General features: G+C 38.4%; 1 protein-coding gene across 8 annotated transcripts in view; it reads right to left on the bottom strand.

Annotated features, from left to right (window-relative positions):
- Positions 1 to 22,457, bottom strand: part of LOC119147606 (phosphofructokinase, platelet) — a 46,872-nt gene extending 24,415 nt beyond the window's left edge. For 4 of the 8 annotated variants that reach the window (XM_037386845.1, XM_037386847.1, XM_037386849.1 and 1 more), the window contains exons 1-7: positions 21,965 to 22,376; positions 13,174 to 13,247; positions 6,364 to 6,441; positions 3,862 to 4,051; positions 1,153 to 1,318; positions 364 to 408; positions 155 to 263 (exon numbers count right to left, since the gene is read on the bottom strand). In XM_037386845.1, the coding sequence (XP_037242742.1) occupies positions 155 to 263; positions 364 to 408; positions 1,153 to 1,318; positions 3,862 to 4,051; positions 6,364 to 6,441; positions 13,174 to 13,247; positions 21,965 to 22,049 (747 nt within the window). In that variant the 5' untranslated portion in view covers positions 22,050 to 22,376. Of the gene's footprint in view, positions 1 to 154; positions 264 to 363; positions 409 to 1,152; positions 1,319 to 3,861; positions 4,052 to 6,363; positions 6,442 to 13,173; positions 13,248 to 21,964 lie in introns of all 8 variants that reach the window. The other 4 variants (XM_037386846.1, XM_037386848.1, XM_037386850.1 and 1 more) reach the window with 2 other exon arrangements.
- Between the last annotated feature and the right edge of the window lie 5,313 nt (positions 22,458 to 27,770).

Here is a 27,770-nt window from a genome sequence, read left to right as displayed (position 1 = left end):
CACTGCATATATAGCTATAGTTTTATGTAATCCCCAGAGTAGGCCATCTAATGCTTCAAAACAATTGCAGAAAGTCCCAATCACGTTTTTAAATCAGTTTTCAAACAAACTTCTGCAAAGGCATCAGGGAATCCCAAACACAGTGATAGATTACCTCTGAGAGCTTAACACACATTGAATCTTCCCATCCTTCTTCTGGTGGGTATTCAGGAATAAATACCCAATCTGCACCACAGGCTAAGGCACTAACAAGAGCTAGATACCTAATAAACATAAAAAAAGATTAGACATTTATGATTCAGATTTCTTGATCTTTCATAATTATATCTGTATAAGACACAAACTGCTGAAGATAATACATACCCACAGTGTCTCCCCATAACCTCCAGAACAAATGTCCTCTGATGGCTGTAAAAATAAGAAAGCAAATTAACTGCAATACTGCAACTCAAAACTTCAGTCCAAATTCTTGAGATCAGAACCTGGCATCAGGCAACAGCTTGTGTTTAGCATGCTTACCAAACACAGAATTCATTAGCAAAAGAGAAGTCCTATTAAACAATGTATTGAAAATTATGTAACTTCCAACACATAATTCATTATCATTACTACTTTCTTCTAAAACATGTAAAGGCAGTTAGGAGAGAAGAGGTTAACGTTCACTAGAAATATAAATTATGCAGACCCATAGTTAAGAACTGTAATAATACAGCTGTATTAAAAAAAAATAATCACTTAATTGCTTAAATTTTATCTAGGGAAAGTTTATATACAAACAGATACTACTTAGTGCTATCCAAAGTGTGTCTGGATCTTCTCTAGAAGTGTATGTTGGGGAAAGACTGAAAACATTAAAGAACCAAAGCCTGCCCCTAAAGCTGACACAGCTTCTATGATCAGATGCTTGAAGTGCTGCCACTACAGGAATGATGGAAAAGCTGTTACTAAAAAACCAAAAGAAACCAGGACAACTGAACGCTGCAGCCCAAAGGTGCTTTTATTCCTGCTCTAGAAATATTACAAATACCAGTTACCTAATTTATATTTAAAATTAACTTACACTCTCTGCTATTGTACGGCAATAGGAAACTTAAGATTTGAAGCATAAACAACTGTATATTTGTTGTAGTTTTCTGTAATACCACAAGTTACCTTTGAGCAGTGGTCATAATGGCATCCACAACCTCAATGATTCTGTGCAAGGCTGAGTCAGTACCTATGGTCATATCAGTGCCACAGAAGTCATTATCTATGGATCCAACCATTCCCACAATGTTAAGGTAAGCATACTTCTTAACAGCCTCTTCATCAATCTTTCCTGTAAAGAAGTATCCAGAGAAAGAGCTATAAGGTTTTAAAAAAACATAACCCCAACATTTTAGACACACTGCTTGGATGCTCTACTTTTGTAAATTAAACATATCCAAACATCAAATTATGTTCAGATATTTTAGGTAACAAGGTTAGTCAAAACTACAAACAAAAGCCAATCAAACAACCAAACAAAAGAATCCTGCATAGAACTCCTTACAGTAATGAAGGAAACAAGAGCTTTTCAGTCCATTTCAAAGTGCCAACAGATTATCAAGTTCTGTAACCAACCTTAGAATTGATGGTTTGGACTTAAATAGCATTCACATTGTAGTTTCGGTGTATGACGTGCAATGAAGAAGTAAATGATGCAAACTGGATGTGATTATGGACATATGTAAACAATCAAAAACCAGCCTTAAACTTTTAAAGACTTCTCTTCCGCAACACTGAAAGGCTCTGATTTCATGATTAATAAGCAAATATAATAGAAAAGCTACTATTCTAAACTTTAGTCTGTGTCTCCCAAGAGATCAGTGAAAATGCTGAATCATCCAAGAGTTCTAAAGGATCTCAAGGATGAAATACCTTAGTTGCTTAAGTGTTTAAAACTACTCCAGTATCTGTTGATGTGATGGTAGTAAATGTAACGCCAAATTTTTAATATGGGATTGAAGAACTATGTATCAGTCTGTTTAATGTCTACTAGAGAAAGTAGTAGAAACCATAATGATAAATGTAACTTAACGTTCAAAAAGACAAATACAGAATTCTGAAGAAGAATCAAAATGTTTTCTATGAATGTATACCATGCATTACAAACCTCTTCTAGAGTTCCAAACGTAACTTAATAATCACGTGAATAAGGGATATCTGGTTGACATATCTTACTTATATTTCCAAAAAGCCATTGACAAGGTCTGTTGCCAAAGGATTTTGAGGAAACTAAGTAGCCACAGCATAAGAAAGAAGGCTTTTGCAAATAATAAATAAATAATGTGAAACAGAGGGTAAAAAAATAAGAAAATGAGGGCAGTAGTAAATACAAGTTCTTGTATCTGAGGAAGGTAACCAATGGAGTTCTACAGGGATCTGTGCTGTTCAACTTACTCAGCTATAACCTAGAAAAGGGAATGAGCAGTAAGGTGCCAAAGTTACTGATCAAACTGAATTATTTGGGTTCTAAAGGTATGGAGTGTCTGAGAAGAAATGAAGACGACTAGCAAGACACAGTGAGTAGTAAAGTATCAGATGGAATTCATTGTAGATAAATGTAAACCAATATATGTGAAAAATGTACCCTAATACCACAAACAAAATAATGCTATTTTCAGCATAATAACACAATAATGCTGTTTTCATTAATAAATCAGCTTCAATGCTCAATAGCAGTCAAAAAATAAAAATCAAAATATTAGAAAATATTAGGAAAAGAATAGAGAACAAAACAAAGATCATTATACTACTGTGTAGATCCATGGTTTGCCCTCATCTTGAATACTGGGTGCAGTTGTGGTCCTCCCCACCTCAGAAAGGACATGGTAGAACTGGAAAAGGTTCAGAGAAGGGCAACAAAGATGGTCAAAGGTATAGAACTTACATATAAGGAACAACTAAGCAAACTAGGACTCTTCCATCTAGAAAAAGAGATGATGAAGGGAAAATAAGACAGCTGTAAAATCTCAAGTGGCATGCAGAGAGGAAGCAGGACTGATCATTCACTGTTCTAACATAAAAATTACAGGACATCAAATGATACTAGAAGCCAGCAGGATCAAAACAAACAGAAGTTTCTTCACAATCCTCATCATTCGGTGAAGCTGTAGAACTCCTTGCTACACAATGTTTTCAGGAAAAATCTGTATGCTTTCAAGGAGACTGTATGCATTAATGGAAGAGAAAGTCAGTTAAGGACTGCTAACAGCGTCTGGTTCAGGAAATCCTGAAGACAGAAATGGATGGAACCTATCAGAGTATTTATATATATGAATAACATATAGCAGCAACACAGCATTATTTATGCTTATTCTGTTCTTTAACACTTCCCTATACATTTTTTCAGATGCTATCAAAGACAGCTACTGGGCTGGATGCACTTTTAGCAACAGCCACTTAATGTTGTGATTGTGATCTTAAACAAATAGTGATACACAGGGCAGGAAAGCATCTTAATTTGATAACAAACAAGTGTGTAACTTGTTGCAGGAAAGGAATTACCATCTCAGCTTTGATATAAGGGCAAAAGGCTTTCCAAGCAGAAAGTTCCAAGTTCAGACCCTGAAAGTACTTCATAACGGGGAGAAAAAAAAGCCACACGGAATGTTACCCAGTAACTTATTTGGCCTTTTTTGAAGCTTTATGGTATGTAAGAGAGGATGTACAGAAAAAAAATATTACTTTATGAAGAACGATGTAATTTCTGAGAATGTATGCATTTTACTTTTGAACTTAAGAAATATCCTGTGGATATAGTTTGCATGTGTATAATTAGGGTACATAACTACCCTGGCAATTGGACTAGAAGTCTAGAAGGTCTAAATGCAAACTTACCTTTCTGCGCCAGTTCTTCTAGAAGTCCGCTCCATTCTTCACGGAACAGATTTGCACCGGTTAAGCTACCATCTCCGCCAATCACACAAAGATTAGTGATTCCTCTTTGAACCAAGTTGTAGGCTGCCTGCAGGCGGCCCTCACGGGTACGAAAAGATTTGCAGCGTGCACTACCAATAACTGTACCTCCCTAGAAAAAGGAAGTATAACAGTCTTAATTTATAATCCAGTATTTTAGTGACTTTTTAAAGATGGATTAATGGCAAATGGGTATTTTGTAGCATAACCTCCATCTTTAATTTTACAGCAAGTAATAAAAAGCAAAGAATTATCAAACCTATGGGAAATTACGTTCTCAAGAGCAGATAGACACACCAGGGAAAAAACACTGAAAAATGACTGATAAAAGAGTTACTCTTGAAGGAAAATGAAGGAAAATTCAATAAATTATCTAATTGTTACTTATATGTGATGACAATAGTAAAAGTGATACAATACTAAGTAGTTAAGTATTTTAATGAATTTGCTTCAAAGCATGACATTTTTTCCCCTAATATCAAGAAACAGAAACAATAACAGGAAAGATGTATCCCTAAAGCTCAAAATTAGCATTTATTGTCATTCCACAGAATTATGGAAAGAACTGCATCCAAATTTAGTGCCTTATAGATCAGACTAATGCTAAATTTTCTCTTATTAATTATTGAATGTATTAATATGATTTAAAGAACTTTCTCCAAAAATGAAAGTTACTATTTTCAAAAAAGACTGAAGCACCCTGTCACTGAGGATGGCTAGGCATCTTGCTGAAAAGAAGTTATTTACACATCTTCTATGTTTATGTTGTTCAGTCACTCAAGAAAAGTCTGATTTTGATCTTATTTATTGTCACAGTAAAAAGGAAAATTAATCAAGACTGCAAAAATATTTTTTCCTGCAAACATATCTGCAGATGATTACCTCACTTTTGCACAAACATTTTCTTTAACTTACAATAAATCAGTCAGGCCAATCTAAATTTGAGCTTCAAATCTATAGAGGCTGTACTGATATGATCTGCCCTGTCAATAGGTGTTGCAGTTCTCAAGCCAGTCCTAGGCACTATTTTGCCATTTACATGGCAATACACAACAGCTGCTAGTGGAAGAAAAAACAACAAAAAAGAAAGTGGAATAAAATCAGTTCAGCTTTCAGATAAAAAAAGCGTACACAGGGAGATTTCTAAAAATAACAATCAGGACTAAAAAATGTATCTAAACTAGATATTCTCATATTTTAAAAAGCATAGTTCTAAGTGGAACACAGTCTATGTATTTGAATCAAAATACTACAACTTGTTTTGATTAAACAGAAATAAATCTTGGGCTGAAAAATCTTTTATCAAAACAACTAGACACATTCTTTAAGATGTACCCTCAGCTTCATTGTTGGTCTGTTGAATTCCTAGCAATCAAGCTCAGAAAGGTGTTGCTCTTATAGTATGTACGCTATATACATGTATAGGATGCCTACATCCTGCTCCTGCCTATGCCCTTGTGTGGCTTGGCTATGACACCTCAATTTTCTCTTAATCATAAATTGCATCTGGATGATGCTTTTAGTCATATGGTTTAGTTTTAGGTAGCCCTGTGAGGAGCAGAGAGTTGGGCTCCATGATCCTTATGGGTCACTTCCAACTCAAGTTATTCTATCATTCTGTGATTACAGATTCTATGATAGATGGGGAGGGTTAAAAAAACCAACCAAAAACCTAAATATATGTGGACAAAATATCTCACAGTACTCCCAAGTATTTGTTTGCTTTTTAAAAAAAATAATCTATTTTTCTCTCTGCTGTTTTATGTTTATTATATTAGCTCTACAGAAAGCTCCAAAGAAAACCAAGCTTCACCTGGAGGTAGTTTTCAGAGAGCTTGGTGCTTGCCAAGTAAGTCCTCTGTGCCAAACATAGCATCTGCTCTGGAAGAGGTAACATTACCATGCTCAGGAAAAGCGTAAGGAGATCCAAATGGCCTCCTTGCAGAATGTTGTAATATAAAATACAAAGTCACTGGAATTATCTGAGCTCTGGAGAATTGTACTATAATTACACCCACTACTATAAGTCTAAATCCACTTACACAGAAAGCCAACACGATTTTGTAAGAAAACACACGCCTTACAAAACACAGTTGTTCCATATTTTGGCCCTGTGATGTCTTTTTTATTAAATATAGGCTTGTCAATATGGTCTTAGGAGGCTGATGACATGTGATGCTGACAGTCTAGGATAAAGGTTTCCAGGATTATTTCTGTGCACCAAATACAAAATCACACAAAGATCTTTAGAAAGAGTCAAACATCCACACTGTAGAAACCAAGCTCTGCTAAAAGTGGTACGTACAGGTCACTCAGTCATCACTGAATTTGAATCCATAATTGCAGTGGTTGCCTGGATGTAGAATTTTGCTTCCCTGTTTAAAGAGAGAGGGTTTGGGTGCCACCCCACCCCTTAATACTTACCACTTGTAGGATACTTGAAACACTTTCCCATGAAACTTCTACAATATTATCACCTCCATCAACCATTCCCTGGTAACCCTGAAAGATAAAAAGTATTTCAGAAGTCTGATTTGAAAAATTTTGTAACATTTCCACTGCAATAATACCCACCTTGCATATTTTAATACAACTTTAAGTAATTAAAAACACTAAATAAAATATTAGTCAATTTACATGCAATAATATTGAAACAGGTTTCACATTAGGGGGAAAAAAAGCCAAATCCTCTTCCTAAATGCTCAATTCCAAAGACAACCTTAAGAGAAAGTAATACTTTACAAAGATTACACAGATTATAAACTGGAATGGCAATTTATTTCTCCTTTCTTAGGAATAAATATTCATTTATGTTTTAAAAACTACAAAGATGGAAAAACTTTGAAAAGTATTATAAAATGTGCTTCCTAAAAACACAACCTCAGCTTGAGGTCATGATCTTAGAAAAAAAATCCACCTTTCTAACACTTCGTACACTTTCTCCCCCAAGGTAGGTAATAAGCAAAGAAAATAAAGTGCAACAACCAAAATCTTTTAATAAATGAAGAAGAAATCAGGTCACACAATCTTTATTCTTCTCTGAAGGCAGTTACACAATAAATAGATGAAAGGAATTTAGTAGAAAAATATAGTTTTAGTGATGCATTTAAGAAATCCTTAATAGCTTAACTCACATGGTCATCAGAAACCAATGCACGTTGTAATATGGAAAGAACTATACTTAGCTGAAAGAAGGAAAACTATCCAGTGAGCAGCTGAAGGGTTTTGTTATGCCTGGCTTTAACAACTCTCTGCATAAATACCAGCAGAAAGATAGTGACAAATACAGGTTCTTTTCCATTAGGCGATATTGTAAACACTGATTTTAAAAAAGAAAATACATCAAAGTTCTAACCTGGAAAAACCTAACCAATACAGACACCAGAATAAAACCGGAGTTAACATTCAAGTTATTGACATTTATTTAAATCCAAAAGGGGAAAAAAAACCAAACAACCCACGCTAGGTTAAAGAAAACAGAAAACCACTGAACAAAATTAAACATGACAATGTTTATGCCTCCATTTTTAGATTATGTGTGCATATGGAAAAGCATGCTGAGGAATTAACCTTCCTTCTGTATGCAGTTCTTGCAAGACTGTACATCCTTAGTTTTATGGTTCTCAATAATAAATCAAGTGGAACTAGAAATAGAAGGGAGTTTAGTAGACAGCAAAACTGATATCATAAATTGGAGACATTTACTTCAGCGTCATCCAGAATATATGTAGATTTTATCCAGTAAGCCATAACTCACAAATCAACTAAACAAACTTCAAAAGCCATATATATTATATAAATACCATATCATACTTGGAGTCCCTCACTAGCATGATAGGATAAAAATATAAAGATAACTGGGACTCAGCAGAAGTACAAGTTACTCAAATTAAGTTTTCTAGGATTCTATTACAGATTCCAAGGAGAAAGCGTAGAAGTTTCTGCTCAGCGAGACTTGACAAATGAATTTACATATAAGATGATCAAGTAATCCTAAAGAGCTAGATGGAAAGTAAGCTGTCTCTAATTTCTGTCATTCAGTAATCCTTTCAATATTTTGTACGCTCTCCAGATAACTTCGATACATGTCCAATGTATACACATACACTCTTGCATACTAATGTATACACATGATGGCTCAAAGCTAAGACATTGTTTACAATTTCTCCAAAATTAGAACAAGTTGGAAAAGAAATAATGCTTAATCTACATGACAACTTTAAAAGAAGAAAAAAAATAATCTTTCTCAGATAAAGAAACATTCCAGTGGATCCAACTGAGCTTGATGAAGGGTAATAAATTAATAAGTTCACTTATCACAGGTTTGCTGGTTTTATTTCTTTAAAGCAAAGAATCCAGTGTTCCTTATATCACTCAGTAATAGATTGTAAGCTTCTCCTATCTGTGCTCCTTTTGGCAATTACAATAACAGAAAGATTCATACATAGGCAACAAATTCTGAAAGAATATTGTGATGTTGCATCCTAACCCAGTTTGTAACACTGACTTGTAACACTGTAACCTGCACTACAAGCTGACAAAACACAGTTCACATATTTGCTCCAATCATCCACCTTCCATTTTCACTTGAGAGGAAAAATAAAGAAAGGGCATTCCAAAAAGTAGTATGTACAGTAAATATATAAACCATTATATACATACAGTGAGACTCATGGATGAAAATTCCCCATTCATATTTCTTAACAAATCTAAAACACTGGGGAAAGCAAAGGGATGAATTACTACTTGAAATTATCTATAAAATTTGAAATACCTTATAGCTAGGCTAAGGATGAGCTATGACCAACTCCTGCACCATGCATCTTTAAAATCAAATGAACTCATCCATTCTGGTCAGGAGTCCACATCAGTTTTACTTTCCCTGAGTAGACCAGCAAGAACAGGGGCTGTATTAACAATTCCTCCCACTACAGGGTAAGGACAGGGAGCTTTTGGAACAGGCCCGATTCATTTTAACTGTCACATGAGTGTTTCCTAATGCAGTTCTGCTTGCCAAGTTCTGTATGTAAGCTAGCTCTGCACAATATAGCTCAAAATCCCACACTGTTCCTCCATACTATTAAGAGACACAAAAGCCATAGAACTAAAACATCTTTGTAGAAAAGCTATAGGGAGAAAAACATTGATTACTTATAACTGAAGTATTAATAATGACCCATTTATCATTTTAGATATTTAAACACTGATGCTAACTTGGGGACTGGGCAATCCATTTAAAGGTGGAATTTAACTTGAAATGTTTTATCAAATAGTTCAATACTGTTACAATTGTCTGGTTACTGAAAGTTAATGGCAGATGTGAATACAGACCTTAATAAAACGGGGGTGGGAAAATGTCAATTTACATTAAAAAAAAATCATATTTAAGATTCTAAAAAAAGCAGTTTAGGTACTCAGATACTAAAACTATGGGGCAAGAATGGAAAAAAGTAAACTGTCAAAAACACAGCAAGCACTACTTGTGAAGATCAACCCCATTTTATGCTTATTTCTTCCTCTACCAAAATCTGAGTATTCGAAGATGTACAATAAGAAATCTCCATGGGTCATATGTTCACAGGGTACATAAACACTGTAACTCCTGGAGAGTGCCAGACTGCAAACCTTGCTTCTAGTCTTAACTCTGAAAACAGAACCTTTGAAAAAGAACAAGCCATTCTCTGATATGTTACATGCGAGACATTTGGGGCTTTAACAGTGATTTAATTACTGAGCTTTTTTTAGCTCTTGCTCGACAATGTAAAATACTAGCGTCACTGAGTGCACAAACCACCACATAAAAGACACGAAGTTTTCCTCACAGAAATCCATGACTGCCATACCATTGCATTTCCAATGCTGGCCTCTTGAGAAAAAGACTCTTAACCAAGATGAAGAATCTAAAAGTTCCATAGCTTAGTAGTATGAGCACGCATCCACTGGGAACTATGTGCTTCAACCCTGGAAAAAGGGCAGGTTATTTGTATAAATATTTAAGACCTCAGTTTCTAAAATGAATTGCCATAAATGAGAGGCATTACTTTTTCTTCTCATTATAAATTAAAAAAAAAAACCAAAAGGAAAAAAGAAAAAAAAAACCACCTTAAATAATTTCTGATTAGTGAAAAAATTTAAACTAGCCTCCTAGAGCAGCCTGGTACTTCTACATGTACTTCCATCTCCCAGATTTTACAGTGTGAGTGAAATAAGTCCACAGGTATTCAAACTTTAATTCCGACTGTGGTAGATTTGAGGAATGATGTGATGTTAGTTAATGAGGATGAATAAACACTGTTCATATACTGAAAATAAATACTAAAAGATGTTAACATGAACAAAACATGAAACTAAGGCAACTGTATAGAGTAAGCATTGTTTCCACAAATTAATAGCAAAAATCTCAAATGTGCTAATTTCAATAAGATACACATTTTTTAATTTTACAGCTATAAAATTAGGTTTATATATATACACTATAAATTCTACAATATTGTCTGTAAATATATATGAATATGAATAATTTACTAATTATAGTTTTAGATAAAAACTACTGTATAATTTTTTCACAAGTTGTTTTTATTTTCCCTGTTTGGGAATCAAAATATGTCTGAATATATTGCTCATGAATTCCAGTATCTATTTCTTTCTTTGGGCTTTGGTAAACCCAACTTAAAAAAGGTTAGAAAATTACTTATATCTTGTTCATTGCCAATTTTTGTTTACTTTTCTTGGTAATCTCTCATCGCAAAATAAAGCAAAATGGAGCTAGAAAACAAAAGGGAAATAATGTTACTGTTTTACTTAGAATACAGGGCTAGTTTTGGCCACAATGTAGAAGACAGATGGTTTTACAGTCTTTTAACAGTGAAAAAAAAGTTCTTATGACAGAGAAAATTGCAGGAGAAAAAAAGCCTACAACTACAGCAAATTAGGCTTGAAAAGGCTGAGACTTTGACTCTGCTTTTGGCTCCAAGTAAGAAAACATTCTTCACCTTTCAGATGTTGACACTTCAGGCTTTTTCCTCACTTTTCAGAGCAGCTTCAGTACACATAACCCTTTACCTTGATGTATGTGTGTCTAGTTGAAATGCCTATTCAAAACATAGGCTAAAAATATACTATTGTCATTGCTTAACACACTGAAGTATGTATTTGATAAACTGTAATTTAGAAGGACCTTATTAAAAGTATTAAATATAACAACTTCGGGTATATACAAAAATATATCTCTGTATGCGTCATGCAAAGGCTTATAATAGGGATCATCAGTGACAAATCTTACCCCAGGATTTTTACTTTTCACTACACTTGTCACCTGCATCTGTTTCCTATTTCAAAGTGCTGAAATTAAATAGTTGTTCCATTTCAAAGTTTGCAACAGTTTCTCTGAAGTACTTAGATGTATTGTGAAAGAAAACTGACTTCATATGTTAATTGAAACAGCCAGAGAGAAAAAGGCTTAGCATTCAGTACTTCCTGAAACACAGAACTGAATGGACCACTCTAGAAGCAAAGATCTCTTTCAGAGCTATTACCCATACTCACAGTGAAACGTGCATTTTTCTCCTAGACTGCTCTGTTACAATGAAGGTAGTATGAAAATATATAATGGAAACTCAAACATTGACCTGATTCTTACAATCAATTTTCATTCAGAAATGTTTGTGACTTCACATTTGCAAGCTCCAGCAATTAACAGAGACACATAATAACATAAAATGGTGCAATTTTGCTAAGTTCAGAAAAACAGAAATATCCAAATTTCTCTGGAAACTTATCACTGAATATACTCTGTGATATAAAACAGTTTTTAAAGGGTGACAAAAGTAAACATACTGTAAGAGGAACTACAGCTATGGTAATTATTAAGTTAAACATAATTTAAAAAAAAATAAAATAAAATCCAAGTTATGGCCTTTAAAGACAGCCAAAGATCCCTCCTTATTTCCACAAAAGTTATCTGACCCATTTCAGCAAGCCTGCAAAACAGCTGAACACTGAAGGAATTCTAGAGTTTGGCCATGTAATTAGCACACACTAAGTATTCAGAGCTACTTGCTGTAGCACTGTAGTACAAAAGAATTTTGGAGCACAGTGCTCTGCTTATTTGCATTTCAATATACTTCACAACTCTTCAGTAAATGAACTATAGGAATAAGCTGAAAGAAAATGGATAAGTAACTACCTTTTAAAGATAAATTGTATATTTTGCATGTGCAAAACTTAAAGCAAAGTTCTTTCCTACAGCTGCCATGAATTATAGTACTCTGTATTTTATACTAAACATTAAAATTACATTTTGCTAGGAATATTGCCTCCAAAATTTTACCCCATATCAAATGTGTTTATTACAATTTGTAATCACTTCAGACTTCTAAGGAGTTGTACAGGAATTCCAGAGTGAACAGAATGACTTCTTACTAAATATATTTAGTGTATTGTTTAATGTGCAAATTTTATAAAAACTGAATGTCCTTCATGTGGAAGTCTAACTATAACTTAGTCTTCCTGTAAGACATACACATATAGTATTATTTTAGCATTTCCATTAAACTTGTCCCATCATTTTTTCATATCAAGTAATTGTTACAGAAGTTAATCTTCATGCACATGCAGTCTCAAGTTTCAATCACAAAATTCTGATGTCTGGACATGCTACTGATGGCACAGGTTTTTTGGTGGGATCTTTTTGTTTGTTGGCTGGAGTTTTTTCAGTTACTACCTACAAACCAGGGAAGACAGCACCAGCCTGCCAGTGCTCTGGGTCAAAACCAAGTTGTGCAATCTGTGAAACGCGGGTGATGGCACATCCTTAATATGCTAGGAAAATGGACTGAGGAAAAGTCAAAGGGTTAAGAACTAGTAGTTTAACTAGGTTTGGGAAGGTATTTCTACAGTGCTATATTTGGGGCCAAACATCTAACAATACACAAATACACAGCTGACTGCTGGGTGCACAACCACCTGCAGTTCTCCAAGTGTTTTCAAGCTTCTGGTGGCACATCAAGAATTGCAGGTAATAAATCTGCATTTCTAAATCAAACATCTTTAGTGCATACCTCTTGAAAAGTACTTTCCATAGAAATAAAAAATATGTAATAAAATGTTGACACAACGCAAGGGAATGACATCTACAACATTTTCTAATTTATACTATTCACTTTTCATGATGTTTCAAGAAAAACTCAAGTATAGTCAGAAGACAAACACAGAACAAATAAAACAAAAACTAACCTCATAAACAAAATACACTTTGGCTTTTACATAGATTCCCATGCGTACTACTGCGCGCACAGCAGCATTCATACCTAGGAAGAAAAAGCAAAATCACATTGTTACAGGTTATCCAGTATTTTTTGTATACTATAAATTTTCAGTCTTTAAATAAAAGGAAACATTAATTCATTCCTAAATCAGCATCTATTAAAACAGAAATTTGCTTAATGACAGTGCAATCAGCCCATGTACATGAAGAGTGCAGAACTATTTGCTTTGTTGCAATAATTATGTGGATACCAGCATGAGTATCAATCAGAGATTAAATTGCTGCTGATTGTAAAACATCATTGTAAAATAACAGCTACTAAATCAGAAACAGGAAGTAAATTTATTTCACAATAATGATCAGTTTTCTAAATGAAATGCAAAACACTCAGCCAGTTAAAATTCAGCTTCTTCAAAGGAGAAGTTTTATTGTAACATTTTTTTTTTCCTGAGCTTTCTGAAGTAACACACGTGTTTATACAGTATTTTGTGGGGAACACTGCCAAAGCTGACATGGACAGGTGCCCACTTAACGAAGAGAGCAGTAGCAGTAAACTAACACAAGACATGCTGCATAGACTCATTTGACAGAAAAATGCCTAAATGCCACTTTGCTTCCTGGAACTGCGAGCTCAAACTGGAATTCCCTGCTCACAGACATCTGACAAATCACATTACGTATACGTATAAGTAAAATCTTCCATTTAACTCCAGTGGTCAAACACTTAACCTCCTGAGCAATGGTGAAAGTTCCACTAGTCTCCCTACGTGATCAAATGGATTTGTTATAACCCATCCCCTTCAGATACTCTATTACCCTAATCATTATTCAGGAAGTTCCCCAAAGTAATAAACTAATTGCTTCCATACCACTTAAACAGACTCAAGAGATTATGCGAAGCATGAGAACATAAGTAGTTAGGCTACATTGAAAGAAATAGTCTCAGCACATCAGATGAAAAGCAATGCCAGAAATGTGATGAACCAAAACATTGGGCCCCAATTCTCCAATTCTGTTGCACTTAGTATCACAACAGTAAAGTAGGTCACCTCCATGTTTGACATAGGTGTTAAGTGTTCACCTATGTGGAGATACAAAAAGTTGTTAACTAGAATATATAAACCCACAACACAGTAAGTCATAAAGATCTATTCCTACAAAATCTATCATTACTGGGAAAAAACCAAACCCTGGGCTATAATAGAAAGGCTTACCTGTCTAAATAAAGAATGAGTCTGAGGTTTTCTCAAAAATTTATTACTTAGGAACATAACAAAGTCCCTGAAGTTGCCCAATGAAAAACAAAAAAACCTGTTTGCCAAAATCAAAAGTTGCTATGCTGTCTGTATAGATGTCACTTAGCCTTAAGATTAAAATAATGAGTAACAGTGTTTTCACATCAATTCTGTATTAGGAAATAACAGCAAGAATTCTCTCAACCAGAGTCAGCCTTGTGGCAGACCTGGAAAAAGTTCTCAAATGCCAAGACAGCTAAAAGCACAGCTTTAGACGATGAACTGGATGATGCCAAAGAAAAGCAGAGAATCTGATGTGACAGGCTGTACTGAAAAGAAAGCTAGCATGCAGAGTTGCAGATTAAAACAGATCTACTACACAGAGCAAAGTTATCTCCTCAGTGAAGCAGTTTCACAACAAAATGAACACTCTCACACCCACACGATGTCCCCTAGAAAGCGGGGACAAAGACCTCTATTTAAGTTTTTAAAACTGACAGTTCTTCACAGCACTGCCATTTTCCTCAAACAGGGAAGCACAAGCTACTCCTTTCATCAAAGTCCACAGCTTGTTTCTATTAACGCACAACATTTGTGGGAGGTTTTTTTTGTTGTCATTGGAGTTTTTTGGTAGTTTGCGGGTTTTTTCCTTTTTTTGGGGGGGTGGGTGGGTGGGGTGTTGTAGCTTTTTGTTTGTGTAGAGGTTTTTTTAGAGGTAAGAAAAATTTTTTATGTTATCCATTTGGCTGCAGGGTTCTAGAATAACGGCTAAAAGGTTTGTTTTCTGAATGGAAAAAGTTCATCCTCACGGTATGAGGACTACTCAGGACTCTTAAAAGGACAACTGCCCTTTTAAGAACCCTCTGTTCTTGAGGTTCAGCTTTGTCACCTCTCCCATTTGGCACCTGAGAAGAAACACTAAGACTGTTTCAGATATCTATGTCCAGTTATAGACTCTGGTGTCTCATTCAGCAGTAGCCTCTGTATTGCAAGTATCCAATTAGAATAAAGAAAAAGCATCTGTGGTCCAAACAGGCTAAAGCAGAACACTTTTGTTGGGTGGGGGGTGGGGTGGGAAATAATTAACAAAATAGGAAGACATTAAACAGACATTCATGTGTCTACCGAAGTTACATACTTCTCTTATCTGTTTCTTGCTCACATTTCTGCTTTATTGGTCATGTATCCCCCCTTTTACCTTTAGCATGCACCTCTCAAGTGCATTTGAAAAGGTAGTTACTCTGTTCTCACCACAAATTCTCTAGATCCTCCATACCTTTGTTATGTATAAATTAGCCTACAAATATTGACTCAGCCTAGTGTTCATATTTCTTCTAAAAACAGAGTAAAACATAAGCATTTATTTCTCAAAATGACAATTCCATTCTTTCCACGTGAATATATTTGTAATATAGCCACACACTTTCTTAATGAATATTTTCCAGTTTCCATGAAAAACTGGTAGAATTCATAATTTCCCTGCTGCAAAAAAGGGCAAAAGCCCAGGAAAAAAACCCATAAATTACAGACAGAAAAATCTTCTCAGTACCACCACCACTGTAACTTTACAAGTTTATGCAACATGTATCTTAATATTAGTTGACAATGTGTATCTTATCTCCTTACAGAAAAAAAAGGTCTTGCGTGTCTACTGGCAAGCTCCTAAAGAAGTGGCTTACATTTCAGAAAGGAAGGGGACTGAAGGACGTTATAATTTGATAACTACTAAATACATTAAGTCATTGAAGCTTTAGACTTCTACATGTTGGCTATCTAAATCAGAATACAGTGCTTGCAGCGATTCAAGTAGGTAAATACAGAGAATTTCATTAAGTCTCCACAGAACTTGTCTAACAAAATGTTGCTGTATTTGATTATTTGTGGAGTCTTACAACAGTATTTGTGAATTACCATAGTAACTATGAAATGTAATTATATGCTTATTACTGAAAAAAAAGAGATTTACTGGGTTAACCATGGACTTAGTCCCAAATAATAACCATAGCCTGATAAACATATAGGATTACAATAGCAGCTTCAAAAGAAAGTCACAAGTAAAACCAGTATTTTTATATAACATAAGAATTAGTTAAAACCTTTCTGAATTACCACTTGCATTAAAGCCTTCAACAGAGGAAATGATTTATTTTGTTCTTTTGGACTCAGCAAATATTAAGTAAACTGTAACTACTTGCACAGTTTTCCATAATGTCTGAATTAATTTAAGAGTTGATAATTTACTGTCTTTCTTGATATTATCTATTCAATTGTCTTTGAAAGCAAGAGTTTTCATAGCGGGGTTATAAACCGTATCGCAGAAATCTTTGAATTATTTTAAAAGCACTCCCTTCCCCCAGAAGGGTATTCCTTTCCTGTGACTACATCTTGTTCCACATCCAATAGGCACCACTACACTATTTTGTGTTTAAGCCAAGTTTTCCTCACTTTAATCAGCTACACAGGCCTTTAAATAAATAACGGTAATACTAACCATATAAAAGAAAAATCAGAACTATGTATCTTGGACAAGCATCAAGAAACACTTAAGTACCACCAATTTTAAAGATAAACGTTGGCTTTAATGCACACTTAATGACTTAACACATATGTTTAAGTGCTACCCTGAATAAAGATCCACACTTAAAAGGCTATATGGCAAAACACACAAACTAAAGAAAATGTACAAACATTACCAAAACAGAAAGACTTTATGCAAGCATGTAAATGGATGTATCAGTAATTATGTAAAAAGCCTATAATCATCAAAGGGAAAGAGTCAAATACAAGAACTGAAGAAATCATTAAGAAAACAATTTGGGTTTGTTCCATTTACTTTTAATTACATAACAGATTTTGTTGCATATTATCACAGTAATAATTCTAGATACCTGAAAAAAACACTGTACAATTTTTCCTAACAGTAACACCATATTAGATCAGAGCATTCTAGTGCACAAATATATACAATAGCAAAACAACTAGACGACATACAAGTCTCCTTCAAAATTTTAAAAAAAAAATAAAATCTTAAGAGACTAGTTTCAAACATAGAATCCACTAGTTACGGAAGCAGTTCCTGCAAGACAGTAAGTGTACTGAAATAGTTAAACACATCTGTTAAGTATATTCCTTAGTTTACATTAAATTGTATTTATAGTATCATATACATGGACACATATATACATATTCTATACACATATTTATACACGCACAATTATTTGCTGGAAAAGGTGCGTTTTTAGGGGTAGGACTCAAAAATCCCTTGTGACTATCTTCCCATTACTTAAATGTTAACAAACTGTAATTTTGATGACATAAAAAGAGTATGTGCTGTTATGAGGGGGGGGGGGGGTGTTCACTTTTTTTTGTTTGTATGTTTTTATATTTTATTTGTTCAGTGGCAAAATTTCTTTTTCCATGATACGCTACCAGGACAAGATCAATATATCTGCACTTGTCTTGTGATGTCCCTCTGAAGCCTGTAACACCTCAAAAGTAGATATACGTAGATCTTTGCCTCCAGTCATGCTTGTGGCATTCCAAAACTCTGGAATCCAAGAGGCCACAGAGTTATTTTCAGCTGTTTTAAGCTCAGTAGGTGCTGAAGGAGTGGAGGGTTTTTTTAGTTGAGTGGTGAGATTTCTTCTTCCAGTTTAAGTTACCAGGACAAGAGCAGTACATCTACACTGCTATATTAAATATACCTTGAAATGTTGGGAAGCCTGTAGTGCTTCAGACGTAGAGATATGTAGTAGATCTTTACTTCAGCAGTCACAGTCTATGATATTCCAGACCATTACCATGCAATCTGTAAGTCCCTTACTTAATGCTGTCTTCCACAACACTAAATCTTTCAAGTTTATCTCAGCTAATATGGTCACATTCAAAGGCAATAATCTTGAGCCAGTGAACCGGAACCCGACAGCAGCTCAAAGTAGCCACTAACACATCATTCCCCGGTAGCACACAATTGTCTTCTGTCAGAAGCTTTCAGATGACATTGTTCCTGCTGCTAAGCCATACCTATCACGGTCCCACACAATCAGCAGTCTGATTGGAGGTTGTAGGAACTAAGAGACCTACAGCAGCCAAAATTGTCTGTGGCAGCCACTGGAAATCCACATAAAATACAACCAGTGTACTTCATGACCTGAAGGAGACCATGGCCAGACAATCCCACAAAGTGAAGACAGAAGTGTGACTTAAAACCCATTTATTATCCCACCTTTTTGAGCTTGCAACCACTACAATTTAGAAATAGTCCAGAAACTGACCTAATACATAAACCTTGGGAATCAATTGCCAAAATAAAACTTCCTTTGCCCCTCAACTCACTTGTTATTATGGTGGAAAGTACTTGTTTTAATTCACAATTTAACAGCTGGCTACCTGAAATGATTAAATGCCAAGTTTACAGTGTACAAAAATATTTTTCCTTGTGAAATAAATCCCTGATAAATTCTTTAACACCACCAAAGAATATACCTATGTTTAAAACACGGTGAGCAAATCATAATAGTTCCAGTATGACATATATACATTCTAATATTCCACAGGTAGTAAAAAGGAAAACCAAAAAACCTTGCAAAGAAATACCACAAATGTAGGGAAGTAATTTAAAACTTAACATGTCTTACAAATAGAAAGGCTTGTGTAATTTACATAATGCTACTTATAGATTATTAAGGTGTACAATAACAGTAAAGGCAGTAACTTCTATTTGAAGATAATTTGAAGTATATTTTATTCTAGGCTAAGATTTACAGCCCAGTCTAAATCAAGGCACCTATTGATATGAAGATGATGTGTTTACTACAACATTAACGGGTGCTCCTTCCACTCAACTCTCTGTGTTTCGTTTGCATTACAGATATTCTGAAGAGTTTTAGTGTCTAACAAATTAAAACACACACACAAACAAACCCCAAAACAGGAGAGTGGAACTTTTTTTTTTTATACTAGTACTTTTTTTGTCTACTTCAGAGTTAGTTTTTCCTCACCTACAGATTACTTGAACATTCATTTTCAAATAGCTCTGCAGCAATAGCTGCATATTTCCCTCTACTTATACTTCACCTCTCTCACACATTTGCCCTACAGAGGGCAAATGACCTTGACAGAGCATGACTCATTCTGGCCCTTGTCTAACTCCTAACTTCGCATGCCAGCAGGTTTGAGGTTGCATACTTTACACAGCTATACTGTGACCAATACAGTAAGGGTTATGAACCTCAACTGTGTTGTGGGATTGAGTTGAAACAATCAAGTTCTAAAGCCTTTTGGTTTGGGGTTTATTTTTTTCCCCTTATTCTTCTAAGTTAGGGCAATAAAGCTGCCTACAGAACAACTTGGAAGTAATTCAATTCACTTTGGTCTTTGTGACGACCTCACCCCTCAGACAGCAACTTTCACAGGCTGTTACTGTTTATCCGTCCAGGAAAATATGCTTCAGTGGCAACCTGCCAGATAATAAAGCCTAGATGTTACGCATGGATTCTGCAGGTCCTTTAAATGCTTTAATTCACATAGTGGCAAGTGCAGATTAATACTTTACAAAAAGAGATACATCTGCTGTTGCATTATATAATCTCCAGCCACGCGGAAGCAAGTAGCAGGGCTCAGCCTCTTGCTGAACTCGCTCCTGCTGCTTGAGGCAATGCCCTGTCACACTTTAAAGCTAAAATGGCGATTTGGCGACCAGACCACTAAGACAGAGATGCCTTCACTCGCCGTCCTTTGTAGAATCATTTAGCAGTGGGATTGACGGCACTGAGTGCAAACTGTTGATGAAACTTAAACAAGTGCAACCCCACTAAGGGGCAACAGAAAAGCCATTAAGGGCATCGATTTGCGTTTTCTCCGAAATGGCAAACATTTCCCTCTCCGATTGGTACCAAATCCCTTCCTTCCACGCCTGATTAGAGATTCAGATAATCCCAGGTAAACCCGGGGGCTCCCCGTTATTCCTGCGGGCAGAGGGAGGGAAGATGCTTCTCCCAGCCCAGATGACGCAAAGAGGCGGAATCTGCAGCGACTCGCAACGGATCACGTACACACCGGCGGCGGGGAGGGAGCGCGGAGACGCTGGTCCATGTAGGCTACCACCTCATGGACGCGCCGGGAAGGCGAGGGGAGGAGCGGCGCTGCCGGCGCCCGCTCCCGCCCCGGGGAAGCGGACAGCACGGTGCGGGTGCGGGCTCGTCCCTCCGCGCCCCCGCGTAACAAGGTAGGGAAAGTGGTCATTAAACTGCCCAGCCCGCGCAAAAAGGAGAGGCTTCCCCGCACCACCCCCACCCCACCCCCATCCTCTTCACAAATGCGAGTAAGTGCCGTTTCTTTAAGTGAAAGTACTTTCTAGACACTGCCGGCCAAAAAAAAAATAAATTAAAAATTCGCAATTTAAGGGGAAGGAGCTAAAAGCAATCACCACTAAACAACCCTCCTGGCAAAAGTTCTCTCAAATAGCACAGAGCGTTGCACATCTTAATTAACTGAAATTTCAAACTCTTAATATATATAATCTATACGGTAGGAAATGGGAAGCGAAAGCGTAGGAAAACATGAGTTGATGACTAAGTACATTGCGATCGAGCCTCTCTTCTTTCCCTTCCCTCTTAATGTCTGTAAGTCTTTTGTTCACCCTGTCCTGTAGCTACGTCTCCCTCTACACTTCAGAGACTTAAGGAGGTGAAACACGTTTCCAGCACACTCCTACGGGGCTCTAGAGAGTAAACTACCAGCTGAGCGTTCGAAATCATGGCTAGGAACACGAAAGTGCTCCCGGTGCCAAAATGAAGTGAAAAGCAGATGAGGCGAGGGCTGGCAGAGCCCCAGCAGCGCAGCCAGCCTCCCACCCGCCGTGCGAGGCAGCACGACCTCCTCCCCCGCTCACATCAGCCATCCGCGCTCCCTCGTGGCTCTCCTCTCCCCACCATCTCCCGAGGGGTGAGGACATGGTGGTGGTGAAAGTTACTGGAGCGTTTCTACCCTCTTCCCGGCCCAGGCAGGCTCAGAGGAAACGTGATGAGAAAGGGAGGGAGGAAGCATGAAGATACGCTTGCAGCTCAGGCGCCCAGGCCGCGTAAAAATGATTTATTTTCCAAATCATCTCAGTAAGCGAGACAGCTCGAAGGCCAGCGCGCAAAGAGGAACCCCAGAACCCCCACAATCTCGTGTGCCCCGCTCCCAGACCCCGCGCTCTCCTCACCGCCGCCCATGTGCCCCTGCCGGCGCGGCTTCCCGCCACCGCCCCACGGGCGGCCCGTGCTCCCACCCCTGCCCGCGGGGCTGCGGCACCCACCGGCTCCTGCCCAGCCTCCCGCATGGGCGCCCGGCCTGCCTGGAAGGCCCTTCGCGCTCCTGCCTCCCTCATACCGTCCCCCGGAGGCTGCTCGCCCTCCCTCTCCGCTGCCCCCATTCCCCACCGCGCCCGCAGTTCCCCGCCCCACATTCTGCCTCTCTTTCCCGCTCGGCTCCTTCCCCTCGTCCTCCCCCCGCTCCCGGTGTGAACGGCGTGAGCAGCTACCTTGGGCATCGCCGCCGCTGGTCAGCACCCCGATGGCCTTCCCGGTGCCCGAGAGGTTCTCGAAGAACTTCGGCTGGTGATCCATGGCGCTGCGGGGGCGGCACCGGCGAACGAGACGGAGCGAGGTCGCTGAGGGGAGCCCCTAGCCGCGGGGGTCTGCCCTGCTATCCGGGGCGCACACTCCGCTGGATGAAGTATGTGGCCTCTGCGAAAAAAAAGAACCCGAGAAAAAAACGGTGTAGGTGTGTATCTACAGACAGGTAGACTGCTATAGAAAAAAATGAGGGGAGGGGGCGGCTGTGTGAAAAAGTCCGGGAGCAAAACAAAAAAGTGAGGGGAGAGCGGAGAGATGCAGCTCTCACATCGCAGCCACCCGCCTCTTCCCCCGCCGTGCCCGCGGCCGCTTCCTCTCCCCGCGCCCGCTGACAGCCCTGCGCGGCGCGGCCCGGCCCCGCCCTCCTACGCCCCTTCAGGCGGACGGGCGGCCCGGGGAGCCAATGAGAGAGCGAGCTGCCGCGGGAGCGGCGGGCGGTGTGGTTGCGCTGGGGGTGAGCTGGCAGGTGGGGGCCGGCGGGAGCAGGCGGGCGGCGGGGGCGGGGCCCCAGGTGGGGGTGGGAGGCCCCGCCGCGCCCTTCCCCCGGCGGCGCCTGAGGTGGGGGCGATGCGGGAAAGATGGCTGGCGGCTCGGCGGCGCGGCCGCGGAGGGGGCGGGCTTGACTAACTCATCGTCTCCACCGTAGAGACGGAGTAACGCCGCGTGTGGAGCCGCGGGAGCGGGTTCCCCGGGCGGCCTTTTCTGCGGGAGCTCTGCGGCGGCCAGAGCCGTGCTGGCGCTGCCCCCGGGCTCCCCCGCAGTGGGGCTGTGCTCTCCGGGCTGAGCCCAGTCGGCCGCGCCGTGTAGCCCGGCGGCAGGCCTGGCGGGCGGGGGCTGGAGTGGAAATGTGCCGCCGGCGTGTGGGCTGCGCGCTGCCGGGCGGCCTGGCCGGCCCGTTGGCGCTGCCCTGCAGCCCGGCCGCCCCGCAGCAGCCCGCGGGGAGCGCGGCTCCCGCCGTGCCGCCGTGCCTGCGGCGTGAGGCAGGAGCCCCTTGTGCCGGCTTCGTGTGGCGGGGTCGGGTCCGCGGCCGCCTTGTCAGGCAGGGAAACCCAAAGGCCTGGAGCTCCCTTCGTTCTCCTTTTGCCTCTCATCCCTTCTCGGGTACGCCTTGCTGCTGTGGCATCTCTAAGCCATGGCAGCCGTTCAGGTGCCAGCAAGGAAGGGAAGTTCCTTCCTGTAAGTGTTTACAGCTTAGAGACAAGGGTCGAGTCTAAGGGAGCAACAAAGATAAAGCAGTTGGGAGAAATTACTCTAGGTAGGAATCCCAGTCTTTGCCTTTTTTGTTCTCCAAAAATATGATTTTGCTTGGGGAGTGCTTAGTATTGGCAGAGAAGCACTCACTTGAACTCACTGCATTGTAACACAACACTGGAATACAACAGAATAATTGTTGATCACAGCAATGAGTGTAGTCACAGAAACAACTTCAACCCCCGATTTTGTTAGTTTAAGCAAATAAAGCTCTATTATCCCATATACAGTTCTTCACGGTACTTAGCATAAGTATTTGCAGGGTCGAGGGCTAAGTTACTTGCCCAAAATTACAAAGCAAGTCAGGGAGTCAGGAACAGCAGCAAAATGCTGACTCAAGTTTTACATTTTAATTGCTGTAGTAATTATTGCTTTTATTCAACATCTTCATCACATCTTAGTCTTGCCTCACACTGTACAAAGACATGCTCATCGTGTCAACTTGCACAGAGACACACGCAGAAGTACAGTCATTTGAATAGTTCAGTCAAAATTACTCATAGATAAATGTTTGAAGAAACCATACCTGCAAATAGATACCTACACCAAGTAAGCGGGCAGCTGATGTTTGCAAATTTACTCAGAGGCTAAAATGAGCGTGTGAATTGAAAACTGAAAAGACACATTGCCAAATAGTTTACATACCATCAACTATAGTGATTTTACAGAAAATGTAATGGTATTCTTTCTTGAATGTGAAGAGAGCTCAGAGTCACAGATTATAAAGGTGAGCTTTTGTTACAGAAATATGTAAACCCCCATAAAGTCATGCTCTCTTCAAAGGGTTGTGGTGTGAATTAGAATCACATTAGTTTTCTGGAGAGTAGCTCTGCAAAAGCTAAATTAAGCTATTTCAGTGATGCGGGGCTTGATCCAAAGCCTGTAAAATCAGTAGGAAGGTCTTTGGCTAATATAAACTATTATGACTATTTTAAGATCATGGACCAATGATAGTTTGTCATCAGAGTGACACTTTGAGGAAGCATTCGTCGGTTCTGCTTGGTTTGGTACAGTTACTTAGGCTTATTGTGTTTTGTTCACTGTAACTTAAGTATTCACCCTTTGGAAGTAGTCTTGCCCCTCTTGTTTCCAAATACAGCCTTGATGCTAAGGAGCTATTATTTTTTGAAGGTATTTTTTTTTCTCTAGTTGCCTTATGGTACGTAATGAACTTATAAGTGACATATTTTTTTCACCCTTGTGTAACCAGGAAGCTCCCTATGATTTCACTGTTTTCATCATTTAATACAGTTACTCATTGTTCTTCAGCAGAGCTCTCAGGAAAGAATTGTATTTTGTCGGTGTCAAGTTATTAAAGTAGAGGTGGGAGGAGAGGAAAGGATGTGGAACTGTTTGTTCCTGAAGCTGTCTTGATATACTTAAATATCTTAACAGCAGTACAATTGCCTGTAATCTTAAAAGGAGTGACTTCTTGGCTTGTGTTGAAGATTGTTGGGGGAAACAGTCTTGTTTAACCTTGTGGAATATAGTTGCAATGCACCTAGGTGCAGGTGCATAAATCATACTGACACTAAGAGAATAGGCTCTTTTGAGATATGCAAACTGATAATAAAGAAACTGCATATCTGAATGAAACCTCAGCAGGTTATTTGCATGCTACATTAGGCACTCTAATTGTCCTCTTACTGTAATACTAAATAGAGTCAGTTTACATGGGATAGGGAGAGGACAGGTGGGTTTTGACTATTCCCTGATAGTGACCATTGCAGATGCTCTGCTGCATCCTCTTCCCATTGCCTGTTTGTTGCCAGTGCCATCTAGATCAAGCCTATATGTCCATCTTGAAGTCTTTTTACTACCTAAGAAATCCTGATTGACCCTTTCAAAATACTTTGGATTGCTACCCATCTCATCTTACTGTGGCAGTATCTTTACACATGCTACCTTTGAACTATAAAACGGTTCATATCATGCATGTAACATCACAGAAGCATCCAGTTCTTCATTTGGCAAAACATCTTCCATTGAAATTAAGTTAAACTAGGAGAAACAAGTCATGTCGAAAGAGAACGAGATGATTGCATGAGTAACAGAGCTGAATGAATGGATTTCCAGCCAGCTGGAACTATTTTCTACAGCTAGACCTTTCTTTCATATGTGGGTTCTCTGGCATCTAGTGGTACGTGAGCCCACACTTCAAGTTTGTCTGAGGTGCTTATAGGAGCTGTCTCTTCTGCCCAGCTGTTGTTTTTTCATGAGACTTATGAATCATAAAGAAAGTTAACTTTTGCATATTCAACTTGTTAATATTATTTTAAAATGGGCAGAGAACAGAGAACGAGATGGAAGGTTTTAAACAAATTCCAGCATTTTTAAACAAAACAGCCTACTCATAGGATGCACAGATTAGCATGGAAAGAAGGAAAGAAGTCATCAAAATATAATTTCTGGGCAGATGGTTTCTTGAAAAGGACTGACTGCTTTCTTCTGTTAATACTACAATATTCACTGGCCCTACATGTTGCATATAAACCCTTGTACTAGTCACTTTCCTATTTATTTTCACCCTTCAATTGTGTCATTCTAACAGTATAAATTCTGTAGTACAGGGGCTGGATTCTATGGGGGTTCTTTCCTTTCTTGCATAATGACAGTCCTGGTGACTAATATGAAAAAGGCTTTCTTTATGCTAGAAATATAAGGTGTAAATGAGAGGAAATCCAGAACTAGTGTGAGACAAGAAGTATAGGAAAATCTCCAAGAGATTTGGAGGACTTGCTGTTAGAGTTGGGTGAGGGAGGAAGAGATATGAAGGCAAGGGAAAGATAACATGGATTTCAGAAGGGGATGTGACTGTATCCAGAATAGTTAAATCTTTTAATAAATATTCAGACAAGATTTTACCATGTATTTTTCTTGTGTTCATCTCTCATTGGTACTGATTTTGTTAGAGAACAGCAATTAACATAGCCTCAGAGATAGACTCTGGCCAATATAGACATTATGGAAAAAGTGATCAAATTATTAATGTTACTTCCCAGTGGCCATATAAAATGCATCAAAATAATTCTCACTCTAAACATGGATAATGTCCTGAGTCACTGTAATATCGGCTTTTAAAAAAGAGAGAGTCGTATCAGTGGCCTATGGATATGCCAGTTTTACACAGGGACAAAAATACTTAAGTCATGTACTGTAGCAATTGTAAGACATTTACAATGCCCAGGTTGGCACAAGAAGTGGAAGAGGGAAAAAATGCCAACTGTAAAGGATGTTTCATTATTTTCAATGAGGGATGATAATGTAAAATGTCACCATATTCATAATGAAAGAAAATCACATGCTGACCATCAACTAGAACTTTTTCTTGGGTGTTAAATGGCTGTTGCTTCAAATTTGCTGTCCCCGACGCTTCAATTGAGAGTTTAGGTACAAATCTAAGGCATTGATTAAATTCCCACTAAAATGAAATGACAAGACCTTTTAATGGTACTTGAATCAGGCCTTGTATAAAAGAAAAGCACAAAGCTAATCCCTATGTTTACTTGACTCTATCTGTTCTTTATTTTAAAAAAAAGACAATGATTGAGCAGTATTTTTCTATAAGTTATTTCCTCCACAATGATTTTATCTCAGGAGGTAAATGTAAAACATAATAAAGCAGTAGCAGATTACTTCCTAGCCAAAATATTTTGAATGGGAATGTTATATAACTTCAAAACCAAGGAGTATTGTTCAGCTCATGCCAGCTTTGAAGCTTCCAGGTTTTTTTGGAAAATGTTCTATAAATGGTTATATGGAAAATGTGTCAGTGTGGTCTTTAGGCTTGATAGTTATTTCTTTCCTGGTAAATTCATGTATCTTTTCTTATATGACACTCACTAAAATTTCTAGTTTGTGCTCAGCAGGTTCATTATGTGACATTGTTTTTTCCTTCCTTCTGCTACCAGCCGCTAAATTCACTGTTCAATGCCACCATCAAACAAGTATTATTAACATGCTATCTATTTCTAGTTTATCTAACTTTCAGACTTTGATTCTTGAAAAAAACAAGGTCTAAGCCCCTAAAAATGCATCTCTCTGGGGTTTGACATGACCTGGAGTCCACTTCTTAATTTAGAAGTCTGTTTTTCTTGTTGTATTGGGTAGGAAAATTCATGACTGAGCTAAGCACCACCCAAAAATATTGCAGAGCAAAGAGGATTTGTGCTATTGTGAAAGATATGTTGTGTCAGATATACTAGGTTTGGAATAATTGAACCATGCTAGTCATACATGTATCATAACTGCTCAGAGGGTTAAAAAAACTCCAAAACAGAAAAAACTGCCTAAGACACTTCATTAAAAGGAAAACTTGTGCTAATTAAGCGATTAATGAATCATACAATTGACTAAGTTATTTCTCCTGGTTTGGGGGGTGAAGAATACATAATCCTTTCTTTCTCACCCAGAAGTCTTCCACAGTGAGCCATCATTTGGCACCACAGGATAATTTGTAAG

The sequence above is a fragment of the Falco rusticolus genome, chromosome 4 (assembly GCF_015220075.1).
Source record: "Falco rusticolus isolate bFalRus1 chromosome 4, bFalRus1.pri, whole genome shotgun sequence".
In the NCBI taxonomy this organism is placed as follows: domain Eukaryota; kingdom Metazoa; phylum Chordata; class Aves; order Falconiformes; family Falconidae; genus Falco; species Falco rusticolus.
This window is presented reverse-complemented; position numbering and strand designations above follow the sequence as displayed.